Raw genomic sequence first — 10,579 nt, 5'->3', positions numbered from 1 at the left:
GATCCGACTGAAGCCCAAGCCTCAGCTCCCAGTCCCCGCCCGCCCTGGCGGGGGCGCAGACAAGCCTCTCGGGCTGGTGACTGCTAGCCGGCACCGATCCTCTGTGCGGGAATCTCTCCACTTTGCCCTCTGCACCCCTGTGGCTGTGCTCTCCTCCATGGCTCTGAAGCTCCCCCCTCCACCACCTGTAGTCTCCGCCCATGAAGGGGCTTCCTAGTGTGTGGAAACCTTTCCTCCTTCACAGCTCCCTCCCACTGGTGCAGGTCCTGTCCCTATTCTTTGTCTCTGTTTTCTCTTTTTTCTTTTACCCTTCCCAGGTACATGGGGAGTTTCTTGCCTTTCAGGAGGTCTGAGGTCTTCCGCCAGCATTTAGTAGGTGTTCTGTAGGAGTTGTTCCACATGTAGATGTATTTCTGATGTATTTGTGGGGAGGAAGGTGATCTCCACGTCTTACTCTTCTGCCATCTTGAAGCTCCTCCCATAAAGTCATTCTTGAGGCAACTTATTGCCAGAAGAAGTTTAGGCTACATAAAATTGCATCTATTATTTGAAACATGACCAATAAGAGAAAATATTCTGAAACACTTTTTTTTTAAATGGGAAGAGTATTCATTTTAATTATGTAAAGATGTTACAGAGCTAGATTAACAAATTTCAGTCAGTATAAAATAGATTTATTGTCAATATTCAGTCATAATACAACCCAGGTAAATGAACCATTACTTTATACAAGGCTCAGATGTTTAAAATCTATCTCAACTTTACACATGTACTATAAAATGATAAATACTTAAAATGACAATGCAAGGGAAAATATTATAAAAAATACAATTGTTGTAGACCTTTGTATGAAAGTTCTTTAAAGTTCTGCCTTAAGGAATAATACCATACTACATATCAGAACCAAAAATAAAGTATTTTCCTTGAGGTTACAATGCTCAATGATATACTGGATGCACTCTAAAATACCATTCCTGACAAGAATCAAAAGAGACAAGGTCATCAATAATGTTGAGAGAAAAAAAAAAGAGAGAGGAGTAATCAATTGTTATATGCTGATTTCTGCTGGAATGGCCTCTTTAAACAATTTATAGCACTGTGGAAGAACTGAAAAAGAAGGGGACCAGTCTCAGCTTTATATAAAGGATTTCCAAATCAGCACAAACTCAGACAATGTTAAAGGGTACTGTTCCCAATGCTCTCCACTCTTCAACCCCTTACATGGACTCCTTATCCTAAGTCTGTGTTTTTTCTCTAATTTCTTCCTAAGGGCTTACCAAACACACTTTCTGTTTTCTATTATCTAACATACAAACCAAAAGGCATTATGCACAACAATAATATCTGTCAGTCAATTCAGTTCTAAAGACACCAATTTTGGTTTAGATATTAATCATGAGATTTACGCATAACCATCCTTCTTCCACACACACTCCCACCTCCCCTTACATATTGACTCCATCCTAAACTGTGAAGCAATATGAAGCTTTAAGATGTTTTTATTTCCTTCATCAATGATTTGCCTGTTGCCAAGCTGCTTGGTTGGCAGCAATATCAGGAGCTTTTTGGAATGCTTGGTCAGAATAAATAAAAAGGATGTGATCAATGAATTACTGTAACCTATCAAAGTGGGCTTCTACAGGCAGACATGAAGAATTTACCTTTAGACTTCTCTCACTCATTTCAGAAAGGAGAAAAATGTGTCTTAAAAGGGAAAGAAAAAAGGTGAGATAAGGAAATACAGCAAAATATTAATACTGTAGTAATAGGAAAGGGTATGCTTATAGCCAGCCTACCTCGTGGAGAAGTTTCTGGCATAAAAATCAAACTTTCTCTCTCTCCCATTACTCTTTGCACAAGATTAACAGTTGATTTACATCAAGAGAGGCAGAAGGCCACTGAACACTTTTCTTCAAAGGTAGGGAATTTCTTTTTGAAATGCACATTAGAGAAAGGAGGAAAAGGTAGGGAAAGCTCACTCAAAGAGGTCCTCAAACATGCGTTGTCCCATTGCTATGTACGCTTCCTTTTCATCTGGTGTCATTTGGGCCACCAGCTCTGGCTTCTGGCTCACTTCGCTGTAGGAGAACGGACGGCCAGCCACCATGACAATGGGGTCATCTGCTACTTCCTCAAATTCATCATCTTCCTCATCCTCTTCCCCATGATGTGCAGCCACAGCTGCCGCACAGGGTGGAGAGTCATCGTCTGACTCACTGGTCTCACTCTCAGAGTCACTGCCATTGGCAGTGGTCACGGGAGCAGCCGCCCCCACTGAGCCTGCTGTGGCAGAGGGGGTCTTCTTCTCATGAATGAGCAGTGCTCGCATGACCTCCTCGTTATCATCTGGCCCCGCACGGCCTTCCTCACGCTCCTGAAACGAGTCTATATCTAAGCCACCTGGAAGGAAAAAAACCAGAAAGTCAATACCCTTAAACATAAAAGGCATTCCTTTATAAGTAACAAAATACATAATATTTTAATATATTATATTTAAATATAGGATAATATTATAAAATAACACAGACTTCACTGGTTCCATTTTTTGAGCTACTGTCCACAAGATATTCAAAATGTTTCTCACAAACTGGAACTTAAGTAGCATAATGGTTAAGTACAGTTGACCCTTGAACAACGTGGGTTTGAACTGTGCAGGTCCACGTATACATGGATTTTTTTTTTTTCCAATAGTAAATACTACAGTACTACATGATCCATGGTTGGTTGAATCCATGGAGGTGGAGAAACCATGAATTTAAGTTATACTCAGATTAATCCCTGCACTGTTGAAGGGTCAACTGTACATGGGTTTTAAGAAATATATGGCTTGGATCTGAATCCTGGTTCTTCCACATGTAAGCTGTAACACTTTAGACAAGTTATTTAAGTCTCTAAACTTTGGTACCTTTTTCTGTAAGATGGGATAATAAAAGCATTTGTCTTCTAGGGCTCTGGATAAGAAAATGAAATAATGTCTATGAAGGACCAATTTTGTAGTTGGCATAATAGGACATCAAAATATGGCTCATCTTGCTCAGAGTAAAAGCCAAAGGCCTTACAATGGCATATAAAGTCCTACGTCATCTGAACTCCTCCTGCCCACCTACTTATCCCTTCATCATTCTGCTCCTGTCACAGTGGCCTCCATGGTATTCCCTGTACACACCACACACACACTCCTACCTCAGGGCCTTTGCACTGACAGTTTCCTTTGCCTGGGATATTTCTCCTCTCGGTATCCATACCCCCTTGCATCTTTCATGTCTTCACTCAGATTTCACCTTCTTTCAATTCATCCCTACCTCTATATTCCCAATGCTCTATTTTCTTCCCCATAGCATTTATTTTCTAACATAATAATTTATGTCTATTGTCTTTGTCACCTACTTTCCACAGCTGTAGGTTCTCCACAGCAGATATTTACCTTTTTTATTCAGTGATATATCCCATGCATCCAGAATAGTGCCTATTGCTTGTTAGGCACTGAATAAATATTTGATGAATGAGTAAATAAATGGCAGTTTTATTTTCCTGAAGCAAATTAAGTGTACTTTGAACTGTTTATCTAGGAATCTAGTATCAGAAATGAAACTTCTCCCACCACACACCTCCTATCATTTTGTGTACATATTACAGGTGAAGAATTTAAGAAAAACATTTATATTCTGAAAATAATACAAAATATAATGCCATTTAAATACATAAAAGAATTTAAAATGTTGATTGAAACCTGACTCCTTGATTCAAATCCTGACTCTTAACACTTTTAGCTGTATGATTTTGGCCAAGTTACTTCATCTTTTTCTGCTTCAATTTTCTCAAGTACAAAAAGGGGGAAAAACAGTATCTACCTCACTGGATTATTGTGGGTATTAAGTGAATATTTGTGAAGGCCTGGCACTTAGATTAGTGTTACTTATTATCAAGAGAAGACCCAGAAATGACCAATTCTGGCCATGGATGAAGTGAAAGCATCTTCTCATTAACATATTAGAATAAATTAGTTGTAACCCTGGACATTTTAGAAAGTATAGAACTCCTGAGATAAGATATTGGGCACATAAGAGAGAGAAAGGGAAACAGGAATTGAGAAGTTAAAAGTTTAGATCAGAGAAAACAGGCTTTTGATAACATGGATGTAAAAGTGAGGGTTAAAATCAAACTTAACCATTTTAAAATAGTGCCAAAGGCTGAACCTCCTCCTTAGAGCCCTTGTTACTAATGCAGTATTTCAAAAGGAAAAAAAGACAAGGAATGTATGCAAGTCTCTAAGACTTATACACTTCTAATTTTCCAAATACCTTAATATTACCAACATAGTATTTTGAATAATGCTTAAAGTAAATATAAAATTAGAGGAAAAGCAATTTAGTTTTGTAAATTAAATGAAGTCATATCTGAAAGATTTCTGACAAGTTTCTTGAGAGATTTAGCCAAAAACGGAATTATTCTGTTACAGATGAAGACAGAAAACAAAAAATAAGGATAAATGAACAAATCTCTAGATGGTAAGGTAGAAACACTAGTTCTAGGAGCAGTCTTATTTAATAGAGTTACAAATTACGAAGATGTATCCTGGGAAACTGTCAAGTTCACTGATGATGCTAAGCAATTCTGGGTTCTTAAAGGCCAAACTGATAGCAAAAAAATATAGGAAGAGCTGAAGGTTGTATAAGTGGGCAGAAAAGTGGCAGATCTATTTCAATATTGGCAAGTGTAAGAAAATCTGCCTATAGAAAAATAATCTAAAATATACTAAAAAACCTTATCCAAGTTATCAAATAAAGGGCAGGAGAGGGTCTGAAAAAAATCTCTGCACATAATTCTAAAGTTATTGGTCTTAATATGCTTCCAGAAGCAAAGCAATAAACTGTCATGTAAAAACTAGAAGGATATTTGAGATAAAACTCAAATAATTAATGATAAATTCATGCATAAATAACATGTATTGCTCTAGTCACTAGGTCTCAAGTAAAGTATATTACAATTGGAGATGGTCCAGAAAAAGATAATTAAAATAAGACAAAAACTGTAGGTGGAGATGGCTTGGGGGAAGAGAATCCTTTGTAAGGAAAGTAGAATCAAAAGGAATTAGAACTTTCAGTAGAGTAATAAGGACATGATTGAAGTCTATAAAATTCTGAAAGATGTTAAAATAACTTGAACTCTGAGGAAAATTAAGTGTAGGACAAATAAGACTCACTTCACACATTCACTGGATAGAGCCTATTCAACTATAATAAAACCTAACGAAGACAAATTTAGACATAAAAGCATATCCTATTTTATACATAGAAGGAAATAGTCACAAAAGGGAACAGGGTAGACTAGATGACTTATTTAAAGCCCTTATGATTCAAGTTGTACCATTCTAGGAATTATAAACATTGACTGTTAAATATATGAGCCTAACTGTATACAATATACAAAAAAACTTGCTGTATACAAAAAACTTGCTAACAATAGTTTTATTTCATTCAATTTTGTTCCTAAGTTCACAGAAAAAAAGGCTTGGTTGCTTCAAGAACAGGCAAGAAGCCAAGCTGGGGAAAACGAACCTATTAAATAGTTGACAGCCTAACTACTATGTAATCTAAACCAATATGCACCAAAATAACTAAACCTCATAGCCAAGGTAATCAGTGGGAAGGAGGGAGAGTAAAGTATGATTGCCAAGGAAAACTTTTTTCTGGTTGGAATTAAAACACCAAAGAGAATCACACTAGAGAATCACACATCTGCTTTTACCATGACTACCCAACTCCACACTACTTTTACAATTCTTAGCATACACAGTAAAGAAATGCTAATTATGAAAGGAAAAGAGTTTAGAAAAAAAAGTCAAAAAACAAGTGGTTTTTAATTACTGATGATTCTTTAGTATTAAAGAAACAGACTCAAGTGATATGTTAGTAATGATACATAACCTAGGAATAGGGACGGGTAGGTTCTAATGCTGATGAAATCTAACCAGAGGGACAGACTCCCTCTTTCACCTCTGTTTCCCAGTTTCTGAGCAATACTTATCCAGTTTTAGTCTCCCTAAACCTAGTCCTAAACCATCTACCTAAACCATCATCACCCAAAGTCTCTGAATCCAGTAATTTGAGACTAACATTTAAAAAGTAAAATCGTGCAGTTCTCAAGCTTCTGATTATTATATAATTCTTAACCCTTCAGGGCTCACAGAGATTTCCAAAATCTTCTAGTATAAAGTTTTGCCAATCTTCTTGGATGGTGAGAATCCTTGTCTTTACTCATTTGGTATCTTTTTATATATTTCAAGTAGCGCATCTCCTTGGTATTTATGAGGAGACAACATAACTAGTATATAGTTATGGCTCCTAATTCAAAGAAACAAAAATGCATGCAAGTTAGGGCAACAGAAGATTAAAGAAGAAATGAATTTGGCCACTTTGAACACAAGAGTACTTTTTCAAGAAATTAACATAAAAAAATGCCAATTTCTTAAATCTAAAATGGAAATTTAAAAAGCTGTCTGTTTTTTCAACTAAGTTGAAGTTTAATACAAGTATACTGGTTGGTTTTAATGCTTATTGCTCAATTTACTTCCTGCTATAATGCAATTGTTTTACAAAACAGACACAGTGGGTTTCCAATAAAACTAAGAATTGCCCAGGTGATTTCCTAGGTCAAGTTCATTTTCTACCATACCCAAGACATATTCATCTTACTTCTTCTACTCTTACCTTCCTTCATCTCTTCAGAACTATATGCTCCTTGGACAGTGCTCTCTCTTAACCAAATAGGTCTCTCTTTGGCAGATTTCCCCTCCAGTGAGGCTCGATGAAGATCTTCTTGGTCATCCATGTTAATGACAACATTCTGAGTGTATAAGTCCTCATAAGAGGGACCCTTGGTGGCCCATGCTTCCCGGTGGTGCCCACCTGCCAGGCCAGCAGCTGCAGCAGCAGTTGCTGCACGGTCCTTGCTATATAACAAGATTAGAGGAGGAAGGGAAGAAGAAAACTTGAAGTCTTGGTGCTAGAAAAGAAGGGCAGCTGGGGAAGTAGTTACCGAAGAATTACATATAAATTCTATCTAGCAATCATGCACACATGCTTTCATAATTCTGGAAAATCCGCTCTTACACCACAGGGTGAAAGTTACATTGGTTAGAACAACCCATCATATTTATATTTAAGTTTCTCAAACACTGAATCCTCTGGTGTATATAAATGCATTAGGTGTATATAAATGATTGAGGTTGTACAGATTAAGATGTTTAAATAAGTCTACTTAGAGAGAGGGGAGAATGAAATAGTGACATAATCCACTTAAAGACACTAGTCTGGTAAAAATCTCTCCCAGTAACATCTTTGATGAGTATTTTGTTTAAAAACAAAACAAAAACCCCAAACAAAACAAAACACATGTTATATTTTAAAAAGCATGCTCTCAGCTCAACCCAGAAGAATTCAAAGTAGTTCTGTGGGCTTTTCCCTTTCTCTTGTGTGCTGAGAAGCTAGAATAGTATTCTACAAAGCCAGACTTCAACTCAGAATTAATATTCTGCGACTCACCAAATAAAGGCAAATCTTTATGCAGAGATCAGCTTCTTTTCAAGTTGTATCTGTCCATCTCTGCACCTATGCTGACTCTCCAAATCCAGGCCCAACCATTATTTCTACCCCACAGCAACCATGATCTGTTTCTGAGTCTATTTTTTTTTGCCTCTTACTTCTACTATCCATGATCTTCTTAGTCTGTTCCAGGTTGGATCATTCCTTATCTTTCTCTAGTCACTTAACGTTTCCTCATCTCTATGAGTTTTCAGCCTTTCTGCTGCTCCCCGTTTTATCTGATCATTTCACTTTCAATGTGCTCCACATTCTTTTGAATATACCTGATTTTCTGTGTGTCTAAGCTCACACCTTGTCTTTCTTTGCCTGCTACTGATGCTTTTCTGCATCAAGTTCTAGGTATGACTGTCCCTCCCTTTCTGTTTAGACAGCTCTTTTATTGCACAAACTATCTTCATATTTCATGAACTACCTGCTTATTTAGTACCTGTTCTGTATCTTTCTCCATACCTTTTGCTGTGTTCCTTTCTGTGTCTGCTTCTCTTGGCCCTATGTTTCTCCTTTACTCTCTGCCATTTTTCCTAAATCTTTTCCATGAATCCTGGATTGTCTCCTGTGTAGTGGGCTGTCTCATTCTGAGCCTAAGCAATACTTCTTCATTTATCTTTAAGTTCTGTATCAGTTCTCTCTCTCAGAAGCCATTCACTGTTTTTCCTTCTCTTTGGTCCTATGTCATATCTGCTTACTCCATTGCTCCTCATTTCTTCCTGGGCCCACTCACATCTACTTGAGTTTTGTCTCATGTTTAGTTGAGATTTCTCTGACGTATCCATGTATCTGACTGGCCCATTACATCTCTCCCTGAGAATACTGTGTTTCTGACCAACCTCTGGAGGTAATCGTGGGTTCATCCCATCCCTCCCTCCCGTTCTGCCTCTGGATATCTACAGACCCACTGCCACATTTTCTATCAAAAAAATGCACCCTCTCTAGTTGTACAAACCATGCTGATCTGGTCACTTAATCCATGCCTTGTAACTACTGCCTTTAGCTGTACCAGGGCTGCTTTGTAAATCACTCTTGCTTATAGCTTTTTCCTCAGTTATTTGCTGGCCCACTCTAAGTCTAGGCCTACGAGGCCACTTCTCTGTACCCAATCTATCTATTTGTCTTACTATATTTTAAAGTCTTATGTTACAGCTTTTTTCCATCTTAAAACAGGACACAAGGAAGGGATGGTCCAATTTTCTGTGCTTGAACATTTTCATCTAAATGTGATACCTAGAAAGACATGACCACCTTAGGCTAGCTCCCCTGGTGGTGCCAAGAGGAAAACCAACAGGCCAAGTTCGGCAGAGTAAGTATGGAACAAATCTAGATCCTTGAAGATGTAACTGAGCTGTGGAATTAATTCTGAATTGTGCTACCTAAGGACTTCTGGTCATGCTAGAAAGTTTTTCTTACTGTTGAAGCTACTTCTAGTTGGTTTTCTGTTATCACAGATAAAGGTATCCTAACTGACACAGATGCTAGAAAAGAAAATTCACAATAACTTGTACAGATACAAAACCTTCTGTATAACTGGATTGTTTTTAACCACCAAAAAGAAACTCAGTTTGCTCAGGACTGCCCAGAACTGGCTTTTCTGCAGCATCAGTACCAGAGGGCACAAAATACTAAGAGTGCTCCCAAAATCTATACAGTTACAACTTGGACTATTGTGTTCTATGGAAGGGAGTAGACGGGTATAAACTCTAAAAGCCCTCAGCTTGAAACTGGGAAGAAGAAAGAAAAAGCGAAGAATAGGAGAGTACTCCCTGACCTCAATTCTCAGTTATACTTTTCAAAGAAGAAAAACCACTTTTTATGGCATGGCAAAATTAAGGCTGCCTCTGCAATTCAAAAATTAGGGTACACTGACAGAAATAGGGAGCCACAGTAAGAAGTATTAACCCATAGGTAACACCCACTATACTTCGCTTTCAAGAAAGTTGCATTGAAAACTAAGGAAGGCAAGAAATGTGTGGTTAAAAACTTCAAAAACAAACATACAAAAAAAGTGAAAGCTGTATTCCTTAAAGAACTTCAGGCTTCAGAACTTGACTAGGAAAATTCAGATATCCCCAAAAGGCACAACCAATTTAGGACTAACTAACAATTGGATGAGTTGCAGTAGGCCCAAGCAGATTGAGTACTTAAAAGTCAAACCTGACTATTTAAAGATTTTTGCCTAGGGCTCATACTGTTCTGCATTCAGTACAAACAAATTTCATCACAGGCAGAAGTTAATACGACATGTGTGGCAGAGCTTAGAATCCACATAATCTTATAGTTTTTAGTCTCCTGGTAAATTACTTACCCAATCCTGCTCTCCAAAGTACAGGTAGTTAAAACAAGGGCAAGCTTAAAAGTGTTCTTGGTAAGAGCACAGGGCCTACACTCACCTCTGTTTCAGGGCTGGTATTTCTGTGGGTTCTGGCTCAAGTATTTCATAGGCCAAGTTCACATCCTCTGTCTCTCGAAGCAAAGCATAAATGGGCTCAATTTGTTCATTAAACCTTGCCAAAAGTGTGCGTGCATCTTTTTTGGGCATTGCTGATTCATCTTCTTCTACCTCTGTATGGCAAAAAGTACAGCGGAAAGTTCCTATAGAGAAAACAAAAGTCTCAGGTCAGGGAAGAGAAATTCTCAAGACTAGCCTTTAGCAAACAGTTTATATCTCCACTCTTCCTCCAACATTTTATTATTAAAACTTTCAAAAACATGGAAAAGATTAAAGAAGTTTACAGTGAACATCCATGTGCCCACCACTGAGATTCTACAATTAACATTTTTCTATATTTGATTTATCACATATCTATCCATCTATCATTTTTTGAAGCATTTCAAAGTAATTTCACCCCTCACTGCAGCACAGCAAACAGATTTTAATCACAACATTTCTAACATACATATACTTACTTTAACTTAAAATAAAATTCTTTACAGCTTACCACTGAAACCTGTATCCTTTTCCAACAGTTTTCTTTTTGCAC

General features: G+C 37.6%; 1 protein-coding gene across 2 annotated transcripts in view; it reads right to left on the bottom strand.

The window, feature by feature from the left end:
- Positions 1-608: 608 nt before the first annotated feature.
- GTF2E1 (general transcription factor IIE subunit 1) overlaps positions 609-10,579 on the bottom strand; it is a 35,025-nt gene continuing 25,054 nt past the window's right edge. The window contains exons 3-5 of one of the 2 annotated variants that reach the window (XM_029215500.1): positions 9,989-10,190; positions 6,711-6,952; positions 609-2,400 (exon numbers count right to left, since the gene is read on the bottom strand). In XM_029215500.1, coding sequence (XP_029071333.1) covers positions 1,976-2,400; positions 6,711-6,952; positions 9,989-10,190 — 869 coding nt within the window. In that variant the 3' untranslated portion in view covers positions 609-1,975. The remainder of the gene's footprint in view (positions 2,401-6,710; positions 6,953-9,988; positions 10,191-10,579) is intronic. The other variant, XM_029215499.1, reaches the window with a different exon arrangement.

This window comes from Monodon monoceros, unplaced genomic scaffold, assembly GCF_005190385.1.
Source record: "Monodon monoceros isolate NGI ecotype Baffin Bay Population unplaced genomic scaffold, NGI_Narwhal_1 Super_Scaffold_11, whole genome shotgun sequence".
In the NCBI taxonomy this organism is placed as follows: domain Eukaryota; kingdom Metazoa; phylum Chordata; class Mammalia; order Artiodactyla; family Monodontidae; genus Monodon; species Monodon monoceros.
The sequence above is the reverse complement of the archived record's forward strand: the minus strand, read 5'-3'. Positions and strand labels throughout refer to the sequence as shown.